The sequence below is a fragment of the Mauremys mutica genome, chromosome 25 (assembly GCF_020497125.1).
Source record: "Mauremys mutica isolate MM-2020 ecotype Southern chromosome 25, ASM2049712v1, whole genome shotgun sequence".
Lineage (NCBI taxonomy): Eukaryota > Metazoa > Chordata > Testudines > Geoemydidae > Mauremys > Mauremys mutica.
In genome coordinates, this window is record NC_059096.1 from 15,359,012 (window position 1) to 15,386,027 (window position 27,016).

The 27,016-nt window shown below is 47.1% G+C and overlaps 1 protein-coding gene across 2 annotated transcripts in view; it reads right to left on the bottom strand.

The window, feature by feature from the left end:
* Positions 1–596: 596 nt before the first annotated feature.
* The window catches only part of PLEKHM1 (pleckstrin homology and RUN domain containing M1), a 55,757-nt gene continuing 29,337 nt past the window's right edge, over positions 597–27,016 (bottom strand). For both annotated transcript variants that reach the window (XM_044999802.1, XM_044999803.1), the window contains exons 5-13: positions 24,904–25,539; positions 22,030–22,477; positions 18,342–18,582; positions 16,851–17,765; positions 13,574–13,719; positions 12,534–12,727; positions 9,655–9,718; positions 6,466–6,623; positions 597–1,933 (exon numbers count right to left, since the gene is read on the bottom strand). In XM_044999802.1, the coding sequence (XP_044855737.1) occupies positions 1,804–1,933; positions 6,466–6,623; positions 9,655–9,718; positions 12,534–12,727; positions 13,574–13,719; positions 16,851–17,765; positions 18,342–18,582; positions 22,030–22,477; positions 24,904–25,539 (2,932 nt within the window). In that variant the 3' untranslated portion in view covers positions 597–1,803. The remainder of the gene's footprint in view (positions 1,934–6,465; positions 6,624–9,654; positions 9,719–12,533; positions 12,728–13,573; positions 13,720–16,850; positions 17,766–18,341; positions 18,583–22,029; positions 22,478–24,903; positions 25,540–27,016) is intronic.

Genomic DNA, 27,016 nt, shown 5'->3' on the forward strand with positions numbered 1-27,016 from the left:
GAGAACGGCTTCAGTTCTTGAGAGAAGAGGGGGAGGGAACGCTGGCTGCTTCCTGCGGCAGTTCTGATTGGCTGCTCTACCACAGGAGGCGGGACAGCGGGAAAAGCAGCCAATCAGTCAGAGCCTCCCCTCTCCCTCTCCCAGCAGGGCTGTAAGAAACCCAGTGAGAGCTGTAAAACATGTGCTTCCAGGTCTGCACCCCTCTGACCAGCCGCACTTAAAGTATTTTCTTAAGGGGGGAGGGGAAGCTCAGTGGTTTGAGCATTGGCCTGCTAACCCCAGGGCTGTGAGTTCAATCCTTGAGGGGCCTCTTAGGGATCTGGGGCAAAAAATCTGTCTGGGGATTGGTCCTGCTTTGAGCAGGGGTTGGACTAGATACCTCCCGAGGTCCCTTCCAACCCTGAGATTCTATGATTCTATTGGATGCACAGGGGTGGGGGTGGGAAAGAGACAAGCTGGATCCAGGATCACTGCTCAGTCATTAAGGGAAAAACGGGTGACAAATGCAAAGCTCTTCTGGAGCAAAATCCAACACACAATTTCATTTCCACTTGCCTGCCCCGACAAAGTCAGTTAAACACCAAGGAAGCCCTTAATAAAAGTGTGGCCTCTTTTGTAATTAAAACAAAGGTAAGGATCTACCCTGGTTAACATAATGCCATGCTGTAGGCCAATTTATTTCTTCACTGTGCGGGTGTTTCCACTGAGAATGTAGAAACTGGATTCCAGACCAGTCTAAAGCTTTTTCCATAATCCACCAGCAAGAGGAGCAAAGGAAATATTCCCTGTTCGACAAACTTTAATAATCTCCATATCAGAGTGAAAGGAAAATAAAATCTAGTAGCAGCCTCATTATTGGCCAAGAAATAAAAAGTAGCAGTCCAGGAGGATCTGGGTTTTCTGTTTTGCTATTTAAAAGGCCTCTTTCCTTGGTGGATGCTAGATGTGGAAGAGCCCCCAGTTTCTCTGCAGAAGAGAAGAATGGTCTTTCCTCTCACAGGGGGACGTCTGGACATCTCATCTTACACAGTATACCCCAGCCATTTGGCACATGGCACGAAAACAGCAGGACCAAGCAGCTGCTGTGGACAAAGTGCTAAAGGCACAAGAGCTTCATGTCAGCTTCAGGTTTTGTTTTTGTTTTTCTTGAAAAGTTCCCCTGCAGTTTGGCTGCAGGTAGCTGCTATGCTTATTTCCCAAGCAGGTGAGATGCAGTTCCTGTGCAAAGTCATGTATGAAAAATTCTGGCTTTCAGTATTGCGAATATCCTAAAAAACTAGACCTTTAACATACTTCCGTTACAGGCACGCCACTGCAAACCTTGTGGTTTACACACAGGAGATCTATCAGATTTCCATCCCAAGTAGTATCTCCTCTAAGATGGGAACCCGTGGAGCTCAGTAAATGGAACACACTTCTTTCACAGGGAGGGACATTCTGCAAAAAATAAGCAGCACCAGATTAGTGTGAATAGAAGCACCATTCTTTGCGAGTCACTGATCTTTTCCACCAGGCTTTTACTTCACTGGCTCTCTTTTCAGCACTCACAGGAACAGTAGCCTCTGCTTGTACATGAGGAGCTGCACCTGTCCTAGGCATCCTCACAGCACTGTATGGTTTAGGCTACTCCTACCCTGGTGAACATCTGCACACAGGAGCTGCTCAACCAATGGTAGGAATGTATTTTCTAGGACTGAATGGCACTTGGTGTATGCTCCCTTTTCCCTTCCTCTGCAGTGTCCAGGTCACAAGTTTGCAGATGAGCAAAGCCCTGTGTACAGTCCATCTGTGAGAAGCTGCTCACTACATATTTGGTTCCACGAGGATGTCTGCTTGCAATTGTTGCTGGTATTTCTGCCGGCGTTCGCAGCGGGGGCAAGATTTCATGCTGTCTTGGCAGCACTTGTGGAAGACAGTTTTGCAATCTCTGCATCTACAAGAAAAGCAAAAGCAAAATCATCTCTTCAGCAACACATGCATCACTGGGCCTAGGGCGGAGAATACAGATTCCCCACATCGCAAGAATGAGAGTTTATTTCTATTTCTTCAGATTCAACATAAATCCCACCCCATACAAACGCTCTGACAATGATTAGACTTATCAAGCACCAGCCAGCAGCATAAATATTAACATACAAATAAACTAACTCTGCCAGCCAGCAGCAAAAATCAGTCAAAGAAATGGAGATAATTTACCTCCATCAACCACCAGTTAGAAAAGCCGGAGGAGAGCCTCGCGCCTCCACGTCAGTTCGGTGTCAGCTGACTGCAGTCAGCCATCGGAACGTTATTTACTGTGTCCACATAAAAGAACATTAGGGGAAACACTACGAAAGAAGAGGATTTTGCATGCACATAAATGTCAGAGCAGAAAAAAGCTCTTAAGAAGTGGAAAATAAAATGAAAATATTGAAGGTCGAATTGCTAAAATCATGGGGGGGGGGGTGCTGGGCGATTTTAACTAGCTAATGATGTTGCTGTGCGATGAGGAAAGGTTCATTTTTAAATGCAAGTAAGCACAGGCAAAGGGCACCCAGCAATTTCAGAATGACTGTAAGAACGAAGACTCTGCCTCTATTCCCTGCATCAAGGACCCAGCCATGACCTCCCCCAACATCCTCCCCGCTCCATCTTGGGGCCAGACTGTGCTCATATCTGACAGAGCAGGAAGTGCTGCCAGACAGCTAGAGGCTTGGGAGGAGACACTAGAAGTGATTGCAGGCACCCTCGAGATGGGCAGAAGGGGACGCCTTGGGAAGGAAAAGCCTTCGGATTTCTGTGACTGAGCAGAAAACATGAACTAGGTTTTGATTTTGCTAAGCTGCGGAATGGCGGAAGCCAGATTAGCTAGGCGGTGATCATGGAAGACTCACTGCATAGGCATGAATATTCCTGGGAGCAAGGGCGGCTCTACAAATTTGGCCGCCCCAAGCAGTCATGCCCGGGAGGCGCCCCCGAGCCGCGGGAGCAGCGGACCTCCCGCGGGCATGACTGCGGAGGGTCCGCTGGTCGCGCGGCTCGGCTGGACCTCCCGCAGCTGTGGGCGGTTCGCTGGTCCGGCGGCTCTGGTTGAGCTGCCGCAGGCATGCCTGCGGGAGGTCCAGCCGAGCCACGGGACCAGCGGACCCTCCGCAGTCATGCCTGCGGCAGGTCCGCTGCTCCTGCGGCTCCGGTGGACCTCCCGCAGGCATGACTGCGGCAGGTCCGCCGGCCCAGCCTGCCGCCCCCCCCGGAAAGGGCCGTCCCACGCGGGTGCTTGCCCCGCTGGGCTCTGGAGCCGGCCCTGCCTGGGAGGCATCCCCATTCTGAGGCAGAGCCTGCAATGAACATGGAAATTACACATTGCATCAAGCTATTCAAAACAGGCTCTGGTTAAAGTAAAGTCTGGTTAACTGGCTCTTTTGGGCAGAGTGAGGGAAAGTTCAGGGCCTGCCAGTGATACAGGAAGTGCTCTAGTTCTTGTTTTAGCTTTGCTCCCCCCATCTAATCCACTTACATGTCCACATCACGCTGGCTGAAAGGGCAAACTCAGGCACCCAAGCTAGATTCAAATGACACCAGTTATGGTGAAATGCAAATGTCTCACACACAACAGATATCACACTTGAGACAAGCACTTTGATGCTGTAAATCTGGGGCTGCTCTATATACAATAGACACATGACGCAAGTTCCACACACCAAAGAAACAACAGGCGGCCCAGGTGCTGAGAGCAGAGGGAAAATCCAAAGGAAGTGGAGAAAAACAGCGTTTGCATTGATCTCAAAGTGGGGAAGCCACAAAAACACAGCACTGTTCTTGTCTGAAAGAGCTAGGGCGAAACTCTGCTCTGCGTCGTGCTGGTGTACGTCCAGAGTAATTCCACTGGCTTCTCGGCATTCACACCTGTGTAACTCACAACAACCGCACCTTTAAGTATAAGCCAGGGGATTGTGGAGGACGAAAACTCCCCGATACAGCAGGCACCGCTGAGAAGCTGCAGGATGCAGTGCAGTTTTGTAGCCCCACAGCCCATTGCCCGCAGCACAGACTTAGACTGTTGGCGTGGCCAATGTGCCACTTTTCAACCCTCCCCTGCTCATGGGGTCCCAGAGCCTGGGCTCCAGCCCGAGCCCGAACATCCACACAGCCCTACAGCCCGAGCCCCACGAGCCCGAGTCATGGGCCAGCCGTGGGTGTTTCATTGCAGCGTAGAAATAACCAGTGGGGCTGGACTGTTTGTGAATGAGTTGTTGCCAAAAGGAAATGACTGCACCCTCCACCTGCCAGGAGAACGGCTTCAGGAAATGGCTGCCGCTCATGTGAAAATGACAGTGTTGTTCACACATTGTTAGGAGGCATTTCAGACATATCCTGCGGTGAGTCATATACAACAGACCCCGGCAGCCAGCTGTTCCACATGGCAAAGAGCAACAGCAGCCTGCTTCAATGGGATGAGGTTAACAGCCCTAGATCAGTCAACAGGATGTGCCACTCTGACCCCAGGGCTGGCTGGGTGGCGCACCTCCTCTTGGACGCCTGGGACTAACATGTTCTGGTTGCGGGTCTGGCTTAGTCAGAAGATATGGGGAAAAAAGTCAGCTGGGGCTCTCATGTTAGATACTGAATGTGGAGCAGTCCCTGCCCCAGGCTGAGGGGGCAGAAATCACAAGCCATTCTGCTAGGCACATCCAGACTGGAAACGCTCCTTAGTCCTGATGTGTTAGGCCCACATGGTCCCACAAATCTCTTGCAGAACTTCCGGACTGGCTACTAGGCTCAGTTTAGTAATACAGGAACTGCCAGAGCGTATCAATGGCCGGGCTAGTGTCCCATCTCCAAATGCTGCCCCAGCTGCTTAGAAGGAAGGCACAAGAAATCTTGCATTGGACAATTACAGAATAACCTGCCAGTGGGGGAAGACCTCCCCCCCCTGGTCCTGGGCAGTTAGTGGTTGGATCAGGCCTCGAAGGAGGGTAGGTTTACTTTAAAAAGCATGAAATGCTAGCTACCAGAGCCGCAGACATGCGCTGTTCATGTAAGTGCATCCTTTTCCGAAACCTGCGCAGGTGTTGGGCCTTAATGATATCCAGTGGCACTGAGTCCCACAGGTTAATTATGCATAGTGTAAACAAATGCTTCCTTTTAACCATTTTACCTTTCGTTTTCACTGACAGTCCCTTATTCCTGGGTTGTAGGAAAGGGTAAACAGGAGTGTGCTGTCTCCCGTCTTGGCTCCAGTCAGGATTTTGTCCCCTTAGTCATCTCTGCTCTCAACAGTTTCGCTCTCTCTTCACAGGGAAGCATTTCAGACCACTCCATTTACTAGAGCACCAGTCTTTTCACGCTCACCATCTGGAAATCTCTCTGGGCCTCTAATCCCCTGCCTCTGAGCTCCTATTCCTGCTATAGCTGGTTCTAACAGGGTGATCGGAACTGAACACGGTGGCCCTGGCGAGGGCGGCCCACCAATTTATAAAAAGACATTCCAATCTTTGCAGTATTATTTTTGAGCCCATTTGTAACCTTCAGAAGTGCATCAATAGAATAACTCATGCTTAAAATTAAGCATGTGCTTAAGTGGATCAGGGCCAGAGCCCTGCAGGGCACTTTGCAGGACTGAACCCCCTGTCTGGGAAGTTAGGGCACTGACTCCTTTATAGCTCCCTGTGCACCCTGGAGGCAACAGGAGCTGCTGGGTTGCTCAGCACTTTTGAGAGCCAGGCCACTTGATTAGGAGCCTAGGTGTGGCCTCAGGAGCCCAATACTAGGCCTGTGTTCTCAGCACCGGCAGCTGCCTAGTCACCATCTTCTTTCCCAGGAGAGGACAGGATGGCCCAGTACTTTGGGCACTAGCCTAGGACTTAGGCGACCTGCGTTCATGTCCCTGCTCCGCCCAGCCTCCCTGTGTGACCTTGGGTGAGTCCCTTTGGGCTTGTCTACATTTGAAAGGGTACAGGGGCAGCGCTGCAGTGTAAACGTGACCTGTGCTGACAGGAAGGGTTCTCCCATTGGCGTAGTTACTCCACGACCCCGAGAGGCAGTAGTAGGTCAATGACAGAATTCTTCCGTTGGCCTAACGCTGTCTACACCTGGGGTTAGGTCGGCTTAACTATGCTGCTGGGGGGTGGATTTTTCACACCCCTGAGTGAGGTAGCTCTGTTGACTTAATTTTTTAGCATAGCCCAGGGCTCAGTCTCAGTTCTCCACCTGTAAAATACAGATAATAACCCTGCCCTGCCTCCCAGGGGTACATATATTAAAGATTCTGAAGCACTCGAATACTACAGTTCTGGGGATCAGAAAAGTACCTAAGATAGACAGACAGGCTACATCAAAACCTGCTTCCCATCAAATCTCTGAACAGCTCGATTCTGCAGCCTTCCCTTGCACGAGGAAGAGTTGACAAAGCCAGTCAGGAGTTTCCTGGGCCTTCCATGCTAAACGTCCCATGACAGGAAGTTACAATGGAAAAGCATCACTCACCGGGTGGTTGTGTCGAACTCAAAGGGGAAAATGATGCTGCTGTGGTTACAAATCTGACAGATAAAGCCCCGCTGGGTACAGAGGTCACAGTTATAGACATGGTGGGAAGCAAACTGGATCAGAGATTGCAGGTACACTTCAAATACGCCATCGGCTATCTGCAGAACAGAGAAAACTTAAAATAACATTGGGGAAGTTTGTCTGTGTGGGTTCTTGCTGTGCAGCTTCTTTGTGCAACCTCGAGCTACTGTGTCGCACACACTGGTGGATAGTGCTGGTTCAAAATATGGCCGCACTCAGAAAGTGACTAATACTGTGACTGCGTCCAGCCATACCAGGTCTGGGGGACTCCAGAGCACTTCTGCTCAATTTGCAAGTGAAAAGGTGTTTTACTGACTGCCAGGCCTGCAAATTCTGCTAGGAGCAGAGTCAAACTAAGGCTTTATCTACACTAGCACTTTTGTCCACAAAACTGGTGTTGGCCAGGGGTGTGAAAACAACCCCCTAACTGTAATAAGTTTCACTGACAAAAGTGCTGGTGTGGACAGCACTGTGTCGGCAGGAGATACAGCTAACGTTGCTTGCTGGGTGTGGTTTAATTATGCCGGCAGGAGAGTTCTCTCCTGCTGGCAAAGCAGCTACACGGGAGATCTTACAGTGGCACAACTGTAGCAATACAGGTATGCTGCTGTCAGGTCCATAGTGCAGACATAGCCTGAGTTTTCTCTGGTGTGCGACTCTCCTTTTCCCAAGACTGCTCTGGTCTGCGGATGTGCAGAGATCCATTCTATCACCTCTCCTGTTCCATGCATATGTGAGGCTGCTGGGGAAGATTGTGATGCAGGCTGCATACAACTGATATGTGGGTTCCAAAACACCTTTTCATTGTACTCCGATGGTGCAGTGTCTTTACTCTCCCGTGGGAGATGCACTCCTGTGCAGAGGGACTATATGCCAGCTACGTCCCACTTCAGCCGTGAGTCAAGGCAGAAGTGGGATTGAACTGCTGCAGAGCTGTGTGCTGGCTGAACTGCACCCCTAGCACCTTGCTGGGATAAGGATTTGGATGTGGGCAACCTCAGTGGAGAAAAGACAGAGGTGGCGCTGGTGGGCAGAGAGCCATCTGGAGGGTATGGGCAGTGATGGCATTTGGCCTAGTGAACACGGCACTTTCCCTCTGCCCAAGAAGTTACAGTTAAGGGTAGTTTTGGATCCCTGATTTCTTCTCTGGCATCCGGTGACATCAGCGGCCAAGAATATTTGTGCCTGGGAAGGTGACTATCCATTTCTCTGATGATAGGCAGGTCACCAGAGGAGAGTCCGGCTGTGCTCTCCGAGGAGCTAGTCTTTTAGTGCATGTAGCTGTGAGAGTCACAGGCATCACTATCCCAAAGGCTGTACTGGCTCTTTTTTGGCTCTGGATGCAATTCCAGCTGCTGATGCAGAACAATACAGATTTATCTAGTTTGGTTCCTGACTACCAAGCAGACTCCCTTGCTCGCAGTCGGTTCCATCACCTAGGTGCTTTTGCTACAGTCCCAAGATTTGACCATAGGAATAACGAAGGTTGAATCCCAGCATCTGTTGGGATTCAGTGCACAGCAAAGGGCCAGTTTTGAAATGAGAAAATCTGGCTGGTGACTTAGCCCCAGAGGCTGTAGCAGGGCCTCTCACATTCACACAGACACCTACCATCACAGAGTGCAGTTTTGGTGGAAGAAACGTGTTACGGTTTGAGTCCTGTGCACCTTAGAGACACCCCATCCCTCCTTGCGTTTTGCGGTCAAGCTGGGGCTGCAGCCAGGGCATTCCAAATGGAGGGTCCCAAACTCTGGAACTTTCTCCTCATGCTTTGGGCGACAGACCCAGTGTCTGTCGCCCGTCAGGGCAGGCCCTGAAGCCTATCCATCCTTTATTTGTACGGGAGGGATGGGAGAAGTGCCGGGTTTGGACTGAAGTTGGGTGTATGTGGTGGGGTGTCTGCCCACACTGGCTTGGAAGGGGTTAAGGTGGCTAGGCAGGCCAATTAACTCCCCTGGGTGCACCTGGAGGAGGAGCCAGGGAGTTGGCCACTAATTAGGAGTAGGCTCAGCTGTGCGGAACAGGCAGCGCCAGCATATAGCCATGAAGCTGGCTGCAGGCAGGCAGGCCGCAGTCACTCTCTGAGTGGAGGGAGTCAAGAACCTGGTAAATCTAGAGAGGGGGAAGTCAGTAGAGTAGGAAGAAGCCCAGGGAAACTGCAGTGAGGACTAAGGAAATATAGGCCATGGCTCCTTGTTCTAGGGTCCCTTGGCTGGAACCTAGTGCAGAGGGCGGGCCTGGGTTGCCCTGCCAGCCACTCGATAGTGGCCCAGGCGTTGGAGACGCCCCCCTGACAGCAGGGTCTGGAAGGCCTCTGGATTCCTTGGAAGGGGGGGATTTTTGTGACCAGGCTGGAGGGCCAAGCCATGACGAGGAAGCTGCAGGTCCAGCAGTGAGTGGGGCAGCAGGATGAGACAAGACCTGGGAAGACACCAGCGGAGGGAGCGCGCATGCTGGTGCAACTAATCCCCAGGATGGCCAGCAGGAGGCACCGCAAGCAGTGAGTGAACCCTGTGACTGTGTAATTTATATGTTAACCCTGGATCAATATTACATGCAACTAGAGCTCAGGTTAGGTGGATATTAATAAGGCTGGGGGCCTGTCACAGAAGTCACCGATTCTGTGACTTTCCGGGATCTCCCTGACTTCTGCAGCGGCCAGTGCGGCTGACCCCAGGGCCGTCTGAGCAGCTGAGGTGGACAGCCGCATTGGCCACTGCTTGGGCGGCCGGCCCCGGAGCAGCAGTAGCGAGGCCCCGAGCTGCACCCCCACCCCCCAGCAGCAGCAGCACCCCCCAGAGCACCTAAGTTTTAGTCAGGGATATTTATATAGTACAAAATTGCCTGTGACTTGTCCATGACTTTTACTAAAAATTGGCATGACAAAATCATAGCCTTACATATTATACACAGAACTGAACACCATATGCCTGTACCCTATATACAGGCACAGATTCACACAGTGAGAGAGATGCTCTGAGCAAAGGAATTAAAGGTACAAAGTGAGTTGTTTGATCCTTTATAAGTAGCAAAATGTGTCAGTTTCAGCTTCCTTTCCATGCAGAGAAACCAAAACATTTTCATCGGTGACACAGTAAAAGCTCTTACCTGTCTCAGATCAGTTACACTGTATTTATGGGGTGATTCCAATAGATAGTCCCGATGATCAAGTCTTCAAACAAACACAAAACAAAAAACGTCAGACACATTTCACCAGGGCTGTAACAGACTTCGAAGTGGACATGAAACAGATGACGTAGACTCTGAAGAAAACTACTGCAAATCTGACTTTGCGATTATTGATCACAGATTTTGTTCCCATTACCTCTACATTAAAAATGGTCTGAGAGATGGTCAGAGAGTATATTTATTATATCATTTTACCCAGCTGTTTCCTCTCAAGCTAGGAGACTGCCTTGGTTCAAGATGGTATTTTCTTATCATGATTTCTTTCCCCACATTTCTTAACACGCGGGCCCAGAACTGATGTAGAACAACTCCTAACAGCAGATGGAAACAGGGAAAACCACAAAGCCCTTCCAGCACCACTCTACCACAGAGCAAGCTGGCTGAGAGAGCTCTGCTCAAAACTTGCTGAGTCACAAGAACAAAAGCTACAAGAACTTCCCATTAAATTCCAAAGGAGAAGTCAGAGGAAAACAGTCCCAAGCACCTCACTAGGTTAGTGGGAGTTGGAGAAAGCAAGTTAACCAGTGAGAAATGACCATTCTCTGCCATCCAACGGCCTGGGGCCTCCCGACCTGCCATAGCTGTGATCAGGAGAGGCCTTGCTCTTGATGCCCCTCGGTAGAACTGGGAGGAGGGCTCAGTGAGGGTCCCTTTCCTCTGGAGTGGTCTGCTCCCCAGGGGTTAGCATGGCTCCTGTTTATTGTCCTTTGAGGTAACTGGAAAGCCCATCTCTTTGGGCAGGCACTGGCAAAGGCTTGAGGATGCTGAGGGAGTGTTGCCAGTCACAAGCATCCAAAAGTCATGGTTCAGGCTGCTTAAAATCAGCAGCTTGGTTTAAAAATCAAAAGATTTAAAAAAAATTAATTTGGGATCTTTTTAATTTGTCTTCTAGCTCGAGTGTTTCAGGGTCATGTTTTCCAGCTTTTTTCCTCTGCCAGGTGGGCTAGAAACTTTAAACAATAAAGCTGAGATACTCATGTAATCACAGGATTCCAAGAGCCAGAGCTTTAAGGACAATGCCAACTCTGAGGAGATGTGATCAGGTTACCAGAGGTGACAAACACCCAGGATGGGCCTGCTGTCTAGTGCGGAAGTGCAGAGCGGGCTGCTAAGCTGCACTGGTCACAGGACTGGGGAACAGATGGGGTGTGTGGAGGGGAGGAGAGAGAAGGTGCCGCTCTGTTTCATTTTTACTTTGCATCTCCTGCCAAGTAGTTTCAGCCGTTCTCTGATTCTACAGATTCGACTCATCCTCGCCATGTGAGCATACGGGCGTTTGTTCACTGTAGTGAGGCGGACGGGCCTCCCTCCCCCGAGGTGAGTGAGGGAGCCTTACATGCCCCTGGGAGGGCGGAGCCTAAACCTCCCCGCCCCCCTAGCTGGAAGGAGAGGGGCGGGGCCGGAAGTATAAAAGACCAGACCCGCAGCCCATTCGGGGGGAAACCTGCGGAGGGGAAGGACGTCCCACTGGTTCTGCAGCAGCTCGAGGCCGATCACCCGCCTAGCCCGGTCCACGCCCCAGACGCGGACGATGACTAGCCTGGAGTGCCCGCTGCTGTTTACCCGGGGGAGTCGGACGATGCCTGGACACCGGAGGTATGCACCCCAGGGGAGGCAGGAAGTGACCAGGGGCAGCCGCTGTAGGGCTGGCTGCAAAGCCCGTAACCTCAGCATCGGCATGTTGTGGCTGGATCTCCGCCAACCCCGGGGCAGCTGACTCTGCCCCTGCCAGGGCCCTGGGCTGCGACACGGTGGCTGGCCCCCCGTTCCTCTGCAAGGGGCTCTCTGAACAAAAGTGGCCCCAGCCCTCTCTAAGACTGTTCGTTTGCTGGCTGCCGGAGCTCCGGCAAGCCCGGCACTCAGGGAACCAGAGACAGGCTATCACGGCCCTGCAGGGACCTCCCTCCCCCCGAGGTGAGTGAGGGAGCCTTACATTCACCCATTTCAGACTGAGTAATGGTTGATTCAGGAATGTTTTTAATGTATGCACAAGGGTGCCATGAGCTTTGGATGGGGGCTGAGTTTGCATATCTCACACGCCCTATATGGCAAGCCCCAGTGGCACCTGCACCAGCAGGGCCCATCTCCAGGACAGCCAGAGGGTGGGTACTAAGAAAGCAAAAGCTGGCAGAGAACAATGCACAGGACCCTATCTAATGAAGGCAGGAGCACAGGGTAAGCCAAGGTGTTAAAGGTATGTATGGACCTGCAGCTTTCTGTCTTATTCAGTTCAAGAAGGGAGGTGATTTCTGACCCATTGTTTTGATGAAATGGGCCTGGCAGGAAGGCAGAGTGTGGCCAGCAGGACAATGGCTAGCACTTATCCGGCACGTCATGCTTTCCAAGGACTATAAAGGCATTAGCAAATCCTCCCGAACTCCCATGATGTGGGTCAATATCATCTCCGTTTTATAAGGGAGAGGACGAGTTACTTGCTCAAATCACACAGTCAGGCAGGTGGTAGAGTCAGGATTAAAACCCAGCAGTTTCTGGCTCCCATGAGTTCATTTAATTCAGTCTCCTCCAGAGAGTTACTGAGCTCCAGAACTAGGCAGACTCTCTCCTTGGAGCCAGGGCTGGATCACTTGGTGCTATGGGCTAGCTAGTCCTTTGCAGATCCACCTGCAGATCTGCACTGAAGGTGCTGCCTCTCTCAGTTTGGGGAAAAAGACAGAAGAGAGGGAGGAGAGAGAGCTGAATCAAGCAGAGGTTGGGAGGAAGGCAAACTGGGGTTCAGGATTGATCACTGCCTTGCTGTAAAGTTAGGATGCCTGGGAATTCTTAGAGAAGGGCCTCACCGTTTGCTAAGCTCCTTCAGGGCCCCACTGCGACACAGTATAAGGTAATCGCCAAGTAGTTTCAGTTGTTCTCTGCTTCTACAGATTCGACTCATCGTCTCCACGTGAGCATACAGGCTTTCGTTCACCAATTTCAGATTAATTAAAGGTTGATTGCGGATTTGATTCAGAAATTTTAAAGCTTGTCGACAAACCTAAAATATAGAAAAAACAAGCACTGATAGGGCCCCAAGTCAAAGCACTCGGAAATCTATGAAAGAGGGTCCCAGTTACTCCAATGGGTGTTGGATCACTGCCTAGCTGCAAAGGAAGTTTAAAAGGAAAACACAGAGGAGGAAGAAACAGTCACTGACTGGGCACCAAAAGTGCTGATTCATAGATTTTAAAGCCAGAAGGGACCATAAGATGGTTGCACCTTCCACATAACACAGGCCAGAGAATTTCATCATGACTCAAGTACATCTTCCGGAAAGTCATCCAGTCTTGATCTGAAGACTCCAAAAGATGGAGAATCCACCACTCCTGTAGCAGCTTGTTCCAAAGGTTAATCACCCTCCCTGTTAAAAAATGTCTCTTATTTCTAATTTGAATTGGTCTGGCTTGAATTTCCTGCCACTGGTTCCTGTGCTGCCTTTCCCTACTACATTGAAGAGCCTTTCAGTGCTTGGCATTTTCTCCCTGTGAAGATACTTTACACAGTGTAATAAATTCACCTCCTGATCTTTTTGAAAATTAAACTGACGGAACTCCCCCAGTGTTGTAGTGTCAGGCATTTTGTCCAGCCCTCAAATTATTTTTGCGGTTCTTTTCTGCCCCCCTCTTCAATTTTTCAACATCCTTTTTCAAGCGTGGATGCCAGAACTGCACACAATATTTGAGTACTGGTGTCACCAATGCCACACACCAGGGTAAAAATCACCTTTTGCTTCTACTCACTGCTGGCCCATTTTTACCCCCCAGGATTATATCAGCCTTTCCACTGAGCAGGGGGGATCATTAAAGAATTAGGTATCCCCTGCCTGGACCATCCATAGACTTACCACTCTTTTAGTCAAGTCCCAGTTGTGGATAAGGCGCGATGGAATCACAGACTCGTCATCCTGATGGCAGCTGTCACAGTAATAGAGGCCGGAGAATGCACAAAGTTTGGGTTTCACAAAACTGAGTCCGATCTGTCTGGAGCAACCTTAAAAGAAGAGAGATTGAACAGTGAGAGATTGAACAGTGAGAGAGTAACAAACACTCCCCAACTCCCCCCCTTCACTTCTGAAGATGGGTCCAAACAACACAGCCCTTGGGAAGTTTGGCTGTGTATGGAACCACATTGCAGAGCACATCTCTAATTATTACAGGGCAGCACCGTGGTTCAGGGCTAAAGAAAGGTCCGGAGAAAATGAGATGATGAAACCAGAAAAAGTAACAAAGGAAAATCCCTCGGAGGGAGATTTAAAGAGGGAGCATCCAGAAATAGTGACAATTGATCTGCTAAAGGAAGAGGAGTGTACTTCCCAGTGCATTCGATTTTTTTTGGCTCTATAGTGGGGCAGTGCGAACAGTAGGTAATGTATATCCTCTCCAGATGATGGAGATAGGAAATCAAAGTTCTATGATGTTTTCCCCAAAGTTTTCCTGCTGACCAAAGCAGTTACAGGAAAAAAAATGTGGAAAACTAAAATAAATACAATCAAATAGCGAGCAGCAAGACAATAAGGAAAATGATTGACTGCAACCACTGAGGCATGCAGACTATTGTAGTGAGACTACTTCTTGGAAAGAGAAAGATGGGGCAGAGTCTCAGGCTATGTCTACAGAGACCTCTCCTGCTGACAAAACACCCCCCCAACGCTTTGTTCGCGGGAGAGCATCTCCTGCCAGCAAAGCACTGTTCACGGCACTTTTTGTCGGTAAAACTTTTGTCGGTCAGGGGTGTGTTTTTTCACATCCTTGGCCAACAAAAGTTTTACTGATGAAAGTGCAGTATACACATAGCCTTAGTCTGGCATGACCAGCTAGGGACAAAGAAAAATCTGCTTAGCAAGAAAGCTGTTCTCTGGGAAGCCGTGGGGGAAAGCAGACAGGCCATGGGCTCCCAGGGACCTGTCTACTTGAGGTGTGGGCCCCCAATTCTTACTGGTTGCCTTTGCAGCCAGCTCCTCAGCAAGCAGGGGATGATGTGGGAGAGAGTGGCCCAGCAGTCAGGTGTCTCCAGTGTCATCTCTTCTCCCTCCTGCACCTTCTTGACACAGGCCTAAGAAGTAATCTAACAGGAGTGCCCTGGCATTGTCATCACTAGAATCAAAGGAGGCTGACATATTAAACGGAATCCATTCAATTTGTAGCCAACCATGAAGCTGCCTGTCTTGGGCTTGAACATTCTGATGGAGAATGAACTAGATCAGGTGAGAGTGAAATAGTATTAAACTAAAAGGGGCAACATTTGTATTTGGTAACATTTGGTGTTTTACTGCCTCCCTGAACTGTGGTTCTCCTCTGAAAAGTGACTATGCTGCTAACTCAGCAGATCTGTTCCTTGGCTGTATCCGAATACGATCTGACTATGTCTTACTCCTCTGAGCACTGCAGAGCCAACACAGCAACAGGGACCAGAATCTTTCCTTGCTGATGCAACGGCTGCGATGGCGAATCCACCACGACCTTTGATAAGTTGTTCCAATAGATAATTACTCTGTTAAAAATGTAAAAGAATGAGCAGTACTTGTGGCACCTTAGAGACTAAGGAATGTATTTGAGCATAAGCTTTCGTGGGCTAAAACCCACTTCATCGGATGCATGCGGTGGAAAATACAGTAGGAAGATAGATATACACAGAGAACATGAAAAAATGGGTGTTGCCATACCAACTGTAACGAGAGTAATCAATTAAGGTGGGCTATTATCAGCAGGAGAAAAAAAAACTTTTGTAGTGATAATCATGATAGCCCACCTAAACTGATTACTCTCATTATAGTTAGTATGGCAACACCCACTTTTCATGTTCGCTGTGTATATCTATCTTCCCACGGCATGCATCTGATGAAGTGGGTTTTAGCCCACGAAAGCTTATGCTCAAATACATTTGTTAATCTCTAGGGTGCCACAAGGACTCCTCGTTCTTTTTGCTGATACAGACTAACACGGCCACCACTCTGAAAGCTGTTAAAAATGTGTGACTTACTTCCAGAGATGTGACCAGCTAATAAAGCTGACACACAGTCTCCTCTGTGGCTAGATTAAAAAAAAAAGTCCAGGCTCAGCCAGGGATGTAGAAACATTTAGAAGGAGCCGATGGAAACCAAATAAACTGGATTCTTAGACCTAGCTTTCCCCTGTGGGTTCATTTTGGTGAGACCTTGGGTAACGATTTCTTCTTGCTAGTCACATCCCACGTAAGTGGCTGTGTGTGTCCAAGGGGAACAACTCACCCTTGCTAGGGTCAGTGAACACGGGAGCAGAACCTGACTGAGCAGGCTGCTGTGAGCCTTGGAGTGTATGCGCAGAGTCTAATGCTACAGATGGCTGGGAGCCAGGGCGCCTCTCTAGACTCCTATCCTTCTCTTCCAACCTGTGGTAGTACAGATGGGCTACAAGCTGCTCCTGAGAGAGCACAAGTGGCAGACAGCAAAGTGAAGCCCAGATGGAAAAATCTAGATTCCCAATCAGGCCAGTTTCAAGGGTTGTAAAGACAGAGGAAAGCAAAGCTCAGACAGAGGCTGTTCCACCTGGCAGAAACAGGAAGTTGGGCTGGCACTGCAAAACACTCAGTCTGCGGCTTCCATCTAGCAAGAGCAGAATATCTGTTATTAGGACAGAAGGAACTGAAGTTTCAGAAATGAACAGACACACCCAAGATAGTAAGAGACTGAGTGGGAAAGATAAAACGGGAGTTAAAAGAAAGTGCTGAAAAACACACAGGGCACAGGAAACGTTATAGGAGTGACGGAGAATTCTGAAGGGGATTTTTCAAGTTTAATCAACTTACCATATTAAAGAAAGAGCAAATTAAGCTTTATGTAGAAATCAATTATTGTTATCCTATTAAATCAAAATGACCTCGTATATTAGGAGGTATTTGTTTGTGGTTAAATGAATGTTTTACATAAGACGATTGTCACACCTGTAATATAAAGCTGTTAAAGTTAAATTATTTGTCACTGGAACATTGATCCTTTAGAACATGCACTTATTCCTCATGATTTGCCCAAGTTTATCCCACAGGTCATAGCCATGACTTTCAGGTGTGATGCCCCATTAACACAGTCCTGGCCTCTCCAGCAGAGGCTGAAGTAAGTGAGCAAATCAAAGCCAACATGTACCTACCTGCACATATGAAGCTCTGGGAGTCCAGTCCTTTCTCCATGGGGATGGCCACCAGATATTGTAAGAAAAAGCCATTTTCCTTGACAGTGTTTTTCAAGATTGCCTGAGAATTCCCATCCAAATTGCCACCAAGTGTCAGCGCTTCCTCTGCAGTTTCGAGATATGAGGTTAATACTCTACGAACAAGCCCCCTCCATGCTGCGGCGGCATCAGCACTCTCAGCTTGCAGCTTCAAGATGGCTTTAGAGGTTATCACCTTGAAAAACGCAGGCCCACCAAGACTTGTGTCGGGAAGAATGTCTTGGATTGTCTCTATTCCATAGCTGTTGCTTAATATTTTTTCATGTTTTTTTACTTTAAAGCATTTTAAAGCTTCTAATGACAAGGAAAAAATAAAAGGAGCCCAAGCTTTATCTACATCCATATAAAGAACCGATTCTTTAATGGCATCTAATTCTGGTGCAAGAGAAGACGTCCAATCATAGGCATTTCCAGCTGTGTTGTTGTACTGGAGCAAAGCAGCTGAGTCACTGAGCAACACTCCAACTGTGTGTCCTTCAAGGTCGTCTTCTGGACAGTCAAGTGTCTCCCATTCCTCCTCTTGCTGAGGCCGACACTTGTGTAGAGCCTCATGTATCCTGTCTAGCCAGTCCTCAGCTTCATCTCGGGAAGGAGCTCGTAAGCACAGTTTCTTACCAGAAAACACCAGCTCAAACCGGCCATCACTGTGAACCAGCCCCAGCGACTCGCATCGCAGCAGAGAGTAATTCTCACTGTAAATCCGCTCTTCGTGGTCCAGGAAGAGGCGGAACTCCAGTGGGGATAACTCACAGAAGAACTCTTTCCAGAGGCCCATTGCTCCCCTCCTCTCCAGACTGCCCAGCTTCAGGAGGCCTCGGAACGGATTGGAAAGACCTTTGGGAAGACAAGGCATTTCCATGAAACCGGGAAGAATATGATAGACAAAGCAGAGAAAAGCCAATAAACAATTCACACTAGCATGCAAATAAACAGTATTAAAAATATTCAATAGACACAGCTGAATCTGTTAGATAATGGCCTGATTTTCCATTGCTGTGCACCTTGCATTGAGCAGTGCAAAACGAGTGTGTAAAAACTCCCCATTGAGAATTGTAACTGCCTGCACTTTGCATTGGTGTCAGTGATTACACATGTGAGCCATGGGGGAGAAAGGCATCCTTAGGGCTTGTCTACACTAGAGAAATTTTCTAAGTATTTCCAGTCACTGTTAATGTGGGCTCAGCAACACTGGGAGCCCAAACATGGCTGCCACTACTGGCCCTGTTGTTATTAACAGTGTCAGCTAAACCTGCTCCGAACTGGTCTGATCAGAATAGTGTGGTGTAAACCACTTCTTTCACAATGAGGGTTTGCCAGGTAGTTTCTCGGAAGAACAAACTGACTTCCAGCTCTCCCCAGTAGATAGGCCCCATTTCCCAAGTGGCCCATTCTTGGCCGGAATGCACATACCGATCTGCCTGCGATGAACAACGTGGAAGCCCTTTTGTTCCTGGTCAGGGGAGGGCTTGGGCTTCTCCGTCTTTGAGGAGGATAAGAAGGGTGCCTCCAGATGAAGTGCACTGATCAGTTCTGTGGCCTGGTCTCCTCTGGCCCCCTCAAGAGAGGACCCATAAGAGTCAGTTAGGCCTTTACTGCTCCCTTCTGGAGACGGCCTGTAGAAATCGTCTTCCGATATCCAGCTCCTTCTTTTCTATTTAAAAAAAGAACTGAAATATTACTGACCTTAGGCCAGACTCCTGTAAACAATCCACGCTTAAACTGACACACGAGTGGAACCATTAACTGCAGTGGGACTGCTCACATGTATAAAACGAAGCAGGTACATAAATACATCAAGGGTCAGGGTTTAACTGCCTACAAAACCAAGACTATTTCCCTTTTAATGAGTTACAAATGTTTGTAAGCTGCACTAGCAGCTCTCTGTAGCTAATGACTGGTCAGTTAGTCAGTCCTACCCTAGTGCATGGCCATGAGAAGTTCTCTCCCCTTGGTCAATGCAGGTAACTGAACAAGATTCTTCACCAGGAGGTCAGGGTGGGAAGTTTTCAGCATCCTCCTAAACACCCCAAGGGATCCACCATTTACCCCGCCATGATCAAAGAGACCTAATTTTGTAGCTGCCATTTCCACCATCACAAAGCACTTAATGAGACACCACCTACATCTGGCCATTGCTGCTTCTAAATGTGCGACACTAGGCAACCTTTTCCCCTCACCCCATTCCCTTAGTGCTGCGCTGCAGAGCTCTTAGAACAGGTGCTTGCATTAAGTTTGCATCCAAGCTGAGCTGCCTCTACATACTTGCTCCTCAGTTGAGCTACGTTTCTGCTCTTGTACTTTAACCTTAATCATGTAAAACACTTCTAGTTAACTACAACTGCAAGATCAAAAACTGCCCTCAGTTAAACCCATGCAGCCCAAGTGGCTTTTTGAAGTCCAAAAAAATTACACAGATCCCTAGATTCCAATGCCAAAAGGGACCACTTGATCCTCTAATCTGACCTCCTGTATAACACAGGCTGTAGAATTCCCCAACATAATTCCTGTTTAAACTAGACCAGCTCTTTTAAAAAAGAAATAAGAACATAATAAGAACAGAAGAATGGCCACACTGAGTCAGACCAATAGTCCATCTAGCCCAGTGTCCTGTCTTCCGACAGTGGCCAATGCCAGGTGCCCCAGAGGGAATGAACAGAACAGGGAATCATCAAGTGATCCATCCCCTGTCGCCCATGCCCAGCTCCTGGCAAACAGAGGCTAGGGACACCATCCCTGCCCATCCTGGCTAATAGCCATTGATTGACCTATTGGCCATAAATTATCTAGTTCTTTTTTGAACTCTGTTATAGTCTTGGCCTTCACAATATCCTCTGACAAGGAGTTCCACAGGTTGACTGTGTGTTGTGTGAAAAAATAATTCCTACATGCAATCTTGATGTAAAAATTCCCAGTGAGGGAGAATCCACCATAACCTTTGGTAAATTCTTCCAATGATTAACCCACCCTGTTCAACATTTACAGCTTATTTCCAGTCTGAATTTGCCCAGTTCTCCTTTATCTTCTATTTTGTGGATGCCCTCAAACTGTAGTGGATTAGAGAAGAACAATTTCCATTAACAGAAGCCATGTTTGTTTGTCCCTGTCCTCTCATCTTAATCTAGGCATTTGAAAATTCTATTTTTAATCACTGTAATGCCCAGGATCACCGTTAGCATGTTTTTTTAAAGAGGAAGGTAGCATATTTGCTACCTTCCAGAATCATAGGTAAATTTGAGATGCACATTTTGGTCAGCAGCTCTGCTCTCAAGTTCCTTCAGAACTCAGGGCTCTACTATCTGGTCCTAGTAATGTGTTGCTCTTTAATTGACCAATTTGTTCCAGCACCTCCTATTTTAATGCATCTGGCAAAGAGGACTTTTGCTACTGTTAAAAGTGCATGAGAAGGAAAAGGACTCAGCCAAAAAGGGAACGAAAGAGCATGCTCTGCTAGTCTGATGTCTGGTCTTCTGAATCTTTATATGAACTAAGACGACTATATTTTTTGGGGGGGAAGATATATATGTTGTTTTCTCATTAACTTTGAACCCATCCTGAAGCAAATTTCTATCAGTATTGTGGAGTGGCGCCTACCTCTCTCGGAGTTCTGCAAGCAGGTATAGGCACCCTAGAACAATAACCCCAGACATCTGCTCCAGACTAGTTTAAGCCTATTCCCTTAGATTAGACACTTCTCCATTTCATACACAGACTCTTCAATTCATGATAAGAAACACTGATTAGCTCTGAGTTGTTCAACTGGGTGATATCTTCCACCAATTCCTTAGTCACAATTTAACAGCTGCTCTAATATAATGATCACTGCTAATTTGTTCCATCTAATTTTCAAGCACTCTTATGATCTGACCATGAGCTAAATCTTATTCACTTATTTTTTGGGAAAAACCACTGTCCCTTCTGTTTGGTAAAGGGACAGTCCCCAAACACACGGCAGCCAGCCCTAAGATACACAATGAACAGGAAGATTATGTTTATTCTAGAATCAGGAATGACTCGTGCAAGACAATAAAAGGTATTTAAGCATGATGGAATTTCCTGTTGATATCCAGAGGTTACAAATAGATCAACCAAACTACAACCAAGTGGCAAAATAGGTAATATGGTCATTGAGCATTTTAAAGGAGTGGATATCCTCAAGAAAAATTGTTTAGGATGGTTTAAGGCTATATGGTAATAACATTAGGATATAATGATGAGTCATGAGATGGAATTAAGCAAAGCACAATTTGCCTGAATATCAGGAAACATAGCCAAGCAGTGAAATCTAGATCATTATTCCAGTCAGCCAACAGAAGTAGTGGGACCACTTCACTTGAGACATTTAAACAAGACTGAGCCTTGGAGAGAATGATCCTGCACTGGCCTCTGTGACCAGATGTCTGACGTTGCATTTAGCAACACCTAGCAGAACTTTTCCATTGGCAAGCAGAGCTTTATTTCTGTGGCCAGTCGTTGCTTGGCTTTCCCCCTTAGGACCACAAATCAAGAGAAACTCTCTTGTCACTTACCATTGTGGAATGCTAGTTCTCAGACTGTTCTTTCAAATTGCAAAGAATCTAGGGCCAGATTTTCAGCAGGGCTCAGCAGCTTCCATTGAGAACAATAAGGAAGTCCATCCCCCTTCACCAAAAAAAATGGAAGCTACTGTGTGAGGAGCCCTTTGGAAAATCTAGCCACCCTTTCATGTAGGTGTTTAATGCGTGCAGGGCTCTTACCTGACTGCCTAGCTCTTACAGCTTTTGGTGATGCATTTGCCAGGTAATTTAATTAGTACTGATTTCTCCAAAGCCTAGTGCAGCAGTGTGACTTTCAGCTACAGCAAAAGTACGTATGGAGCAAGGAACATTTTTCAGTACAACTCTGTAGTGAACCTGTGCATATGTACCACATATAGCAGTATTCTTGATTAGTATCAGAGTGACAAGGAGACCAAAACCCACTGTATATGGGGCTTAACTTAAAATGAACAGCAACCTGGAAGTCCCCATTGCCTTCTACATAACATTCTTTTTACGCTTCCTAACCACTTCCCCCACTTGATTCGCTGCGAAGAACATGGAAAAATAATTGTAACACCTACTGGACAAGCAGTTGCTGGTGAAAGAAAGAATTCTGTCACTGGGCTGAGATCCTCTTGGCTTTCCTTATGACCATTTATCTTACTGGTTCCATCTTTATCTTCTGGGTTAATAATGTAAAGCTGTTGGGATGAATCTTTGTCTGCCGCACCACTGTGTGTTATGATTGGCTGAGACAACAACTGGATTCCTGTAACATGTGAAGGAGGATCTGATATCTTGCTGGCTTTAGCTAGATCGTCCACACAGATGGACTGTGGGTTATCTGTGTCAGGAAGCGGTGCAGAACAAAGAGTGCTCTCCGCTGTTACATTTAAATGCAGGCGAGAGGCTCTGGAGACAGCAGGAGGAAGGGCGGGCTGCAATGGGGCAGGCACCAATAGATTAGGAAGGAGCGGTTCTTCTGTAGGTTCAGAGACTTGCTGTACTTTGCTGAATTCAGACAATACCCTTAAAACAAAGTTTAGGCAAATAAAAAAAAAGTGAATAGACCGAACAAAATCTGCTACAAGACATCATTGGTTCCCAGAGGTCATGTGATTATAAAAATAAGTCCCCTCAGGGTTTCAGCCTCTGAAGTACTGTACAGCTTGAAATGATCTACCCCAGGCCATTTGTCTAGGTTCTAATAAATCCACTATACTTGATTCATAGACTCTAAGGCCAGAAGGGACCATCGTGATCATCAACTCGGATCTCCTGCTCAGCACAGGCCCCAGGACTTCCTTTACTTTCTGTTTGAACTAGAGCATTGATTTTAGACAAGCAACCTATCCTGATTGAAACGTTGCCAGGGATGGATGACCAGAGCTCTTGGAAGGGTGAAGCAGAGCTACCAAATCACAAAGCTGGGGACAGATACCAGCTACCAAACCGCTGGGGTGGATGAAGTGGTGGAGCCAGGACATCAATTCTTCAAGCTGTTCGCCCTCCATGGCCTCAGAAACCTGGAGTCCCAAGCAGCAGCAGAAATGCTGCCATTGCACCAGTCAAACTACATTTCCCCTAACATTACGTGATTTTCCTCTTTAGAAGGTACTGTGTATCCAAACCCTGTGACATCACAGCATCTTGGTTGTCTATGGCTGCCAATTATGATAAACTGCTGTGTGTTAGCCCTGCACATACATGTTAGAATTTACTGGAGATGAGGCATGATGTACAGCTTCTGTGTCAAGCCTGAAGACTGGAAAAAGGGGTTTTCTGCACACATGGAATGGCCTCTCCAAGTCAAAATGTGAGAGCTCCTCATTCACTCATGGGAGTCACCACATTTATAAGAAAAATAAATGTTCGGGTAAAAATAATTTGCTTTCTATACCATAGTGTTCAAAGCCAGCTTAGCTAGAGAGTTGAGATGCTTCCTTCAAACTATTCATATCCTGAATATATTTGGGAGTTTGCTTTTAAACCACTCCTGAGTCATTACTTTTAACTGCTATTTATTGTCAGTCCCGCAGATAGCAACTGTGAAAAAACGGGATGGGAGTGGGGAGTAATAGGCACCTATATAAGAAAAAGTCCCAAAAAACGGGACTGTCCCTATAAAGATGGGACATCTGGTCACCCTACCCAGAAGAGAGCTTTGCACGTGTATTAGGATTACATACTGCAATTCTGCATGACTGCTTTGATCATGAAGCATGTGCCTAGCTATGGTTTGTGTGTCAAATTTCCAATAAAAATAAGTATTCAGAGCTGTAAAAAGCAATTAGCAGCAACGCTCTGGTCAGTCAAGAGACTGTTTCATGCTCCTTTGCTCTCAATTCTGATTTCAGCATAACCTCAAACCAAAAATCTTTCCATCATTAACCTAATCAAATCAAAATGGGTTCTCATAATCTCAAGAAATGAAAGGTTTTTTTGGAATCTAAAACCAGCTGACAATGTTGTTAATCAGGGCAATCACATGAGGTAGAATCGAATCAAACTCTGGTCTGCTGTAGTCATGCTGGCTCTGCAGGGCTGTTGCCTTTCATCAGTAATCTAAACATAGCTGACAAGACAATAGTCAAAGAGTGACTTTTCTGACCACAAGAGCGTGTTTGCCAAGACAAAAACAGACTGTTTAGTTCTAGGTGAGACAACACCCTTTTAATTTGTATGGTGATAGTGAAAACATTTGCGGTCCAGCTGTTTCTGGTTTTGTCTCTGTCCTGACATGCAAGGGGTTCTACATAGCTAAATCAAAAGAAGGATTCGAACAACAAACTGTTTACAGGCTGGTTTCAGAGTAGCAGCCGTGTTAGTCTGTATCCGCAAAAAGAACAGGAGTACTTGTGGCACCTTAAAGACTAACAAATTTATTTTAGCATGAGCTTTCGTGAGCTGCAGCTCACGAAAGCTCATGCTAAAATAAATTTGTTAGTCTTTAAGCGAAAGCTCATGCTAAAATAAATTTGTTAGTCTTTAAGGTGCCACAAGTACTCCTGTTCTGTTTACAGGCTGCAAACACTGCAGCTCCTCTAAGTTATTGGAGAAATTAGAAATCTGTTTTCCTCATAAAGCCTCAAAATAGCTGCATGAACGTTTGGGAGATGTTACATCTCTGGGCTCCTACAGGAGGAGACAAGGGTACCAGCCAGGAGTCAATCACCAGGCAGGCCTACATCCTCAAAGGTATTTAGGCACCTACCTTCCATAGATTTCAGTTGCTCTGGGCTGCAGTAACTTTACTTGGCAGGAAGACTCCAGCCAAGCCTTGTAACATGCTTTCCTTTTGCCTTTCCACACCCCATGAGGGAAATGATAGTGGTTTGGGGAGAGGCATGTGAAGGGCAGAATGGCAGGTTTTCTGCTTTTGAGAGAGAGGATGAAACCCGGGGTAAAGAGGAGGGTTAAGAAACCCTCAGCAAAATGCATTCTCAGATACTTACTCTTGCAGAGATCTGTCTAAATCCTCTGCGTTTGCTGCCCCTAAATCAGCGTCACACAACAGGGGTTCCTCACACCTATCAGGACTTCTAGTGCAGTTGGCCTGTAGGATGCCATCAGAGCCCAGGCTGGAGGACAGCTGGGATGAACTCGTAGTGTTAAGGCTTAGCGTGGAGCACGTAAGTTTACTTTGGTCCTCAGTTTTACTGAGGGGCAATATGCTGCGCTGAACTTCAATATCATCAGATCCCGAAGAACGTGAGACCAAACCCAGGGACTCCTTTCTCTGGGATTCAGAACTAGAGGATGTTAGATGCTCCAGAAGCTCCGAAACAGGACACAGACCAGACAGGGACAAGGGAGTTACAGTCCATTCATTTAAAACTGCTGATTTATAGGACAGTTCGAAGGTCAGGGAAGTTAACCCCTGCAAGAAGCTAAGCAGAAATTCACATTCCTCTGCATCTAGCAGCAGGGCTGATGTCTGATAATACTCAGGCAGCCTGGACTTCTCTTGTAGCAGTAACTTCAAATAACACTCCATGAGGCCATCGTTCAAGGCAAGCCTTAACCAGGCACGGCAGCGCCCCACGTCAGTGCTGATAAAACTTAACTGTTCCAGCTCTAAAATGATGTTTCTAGGGAAGGAAAGAACAGAACATGTTAACAACTGCCTTGTGAGAGCATTGCAATGTACAGACTGTGGAGATGCACTTCACAAAAGCACAGACTGCCAGAGGGAGGGTCAGGAGATGCAGCACACCAGGGAGGAGGGAGGCAGCCCCAGGATGGGCCAGAAGCTGAGATAGGCATGCACAGAAGGGAACCTTAACTCTTGCATTTCCCAGTATTCTGTCATTTGACCTGCGCAGTGAGACATCGCATTCCTAGCCACCGACTGCATCTCATGTCTCTTTCTAAAATGAAAAAAATAGGGCTTCTTGGAAGTTTTCAGTCCAAACTGTTTTTCTACGGAAAACAGGGGTTGGATGATTTCTGGTTTTGCGCAAAAAGCATCTGTTTTCTGTGGGAAATACTGATTTGCATCAAAAGCCCAAACTCTTGAAAACCAAACTATTTTGATTTGGAAATGCTGCCACAGTACCTCTATGGCAGTGGTTCTAAACCAGGGGTCTGGGTAGGGCCGCCCTTAGGATTAATGGGGGCCTGTACAGTAATATTAAACTGGTGCCCTATGCCTGACGGCAGCCCAGGCTCACATGTGTATTTTAGATCGGGGGGGAGGGGGTCTGTTGAAGGATTTATTTAAAAAACGGTATGTCTGAAGATCCAGGCATTTAAGGCTAAAGATGAATACTCAGATTGTGCTTCCAAAAATCTATGCAAGGATTTTTTAGAGATGTGATTTTATGATCTTCAGCAACACAATAACAACACTGGTCTACAATTTTTGAGAAGTCGTCTGCTTCAGAGATAAAATGTGCTATTTATTATGTATTTTGATGTGCTGAATTCAAATATGACAATTAAAACAACTGATTGGCTACTGTTTCTAAGATATTTAAGTTTTTACATTTTATGTCTGTGTATATTGTGTAGATAGTAGAGTTTTAATCATAAATTGTAAACCTAGGTCTTTTCATGTGTTTATGGTTGCTTTACATGATAATATTTCACCTGTCCTGTTTATGTAACACTTTAAAAATCAGCAAAAGGGTTATATAAATAAAATTTATTATGAAACAAAAGGCAAAAAACTATTCTGTACATAGTTTAGTCCTATTCAGTGTCTACTGGCGCTTCTTGGCTTGTCTCTTGTATTCATTAAATGGAGCATCTCTTGTCACTGTCCAGCAATAGTCTGCAAGCATTGATGGGCTCCATTTGCCCTGATAGCGTTTCTCCATTATTGCAATGTCCTGGTGAAATCGCTCGCTGTGCTTGTCGCTCACTGCTCCGCAGTTCGGTGGAAAAAAATCTAGATGAGAGTGCAAAAAATGTATCTTTAGTGACATGTTGCAACCAAGGCTTTTGTATGCTTTGAGGAGGTTTTCCACCAACAACCTGTAGTTGTCTGCCTTGTTGTTTCCGAGAAAATTTATTGCCACTAACTGGAAGGCTTTCCATGCCGTCTTTTCCTTGCCACGCAGTGCA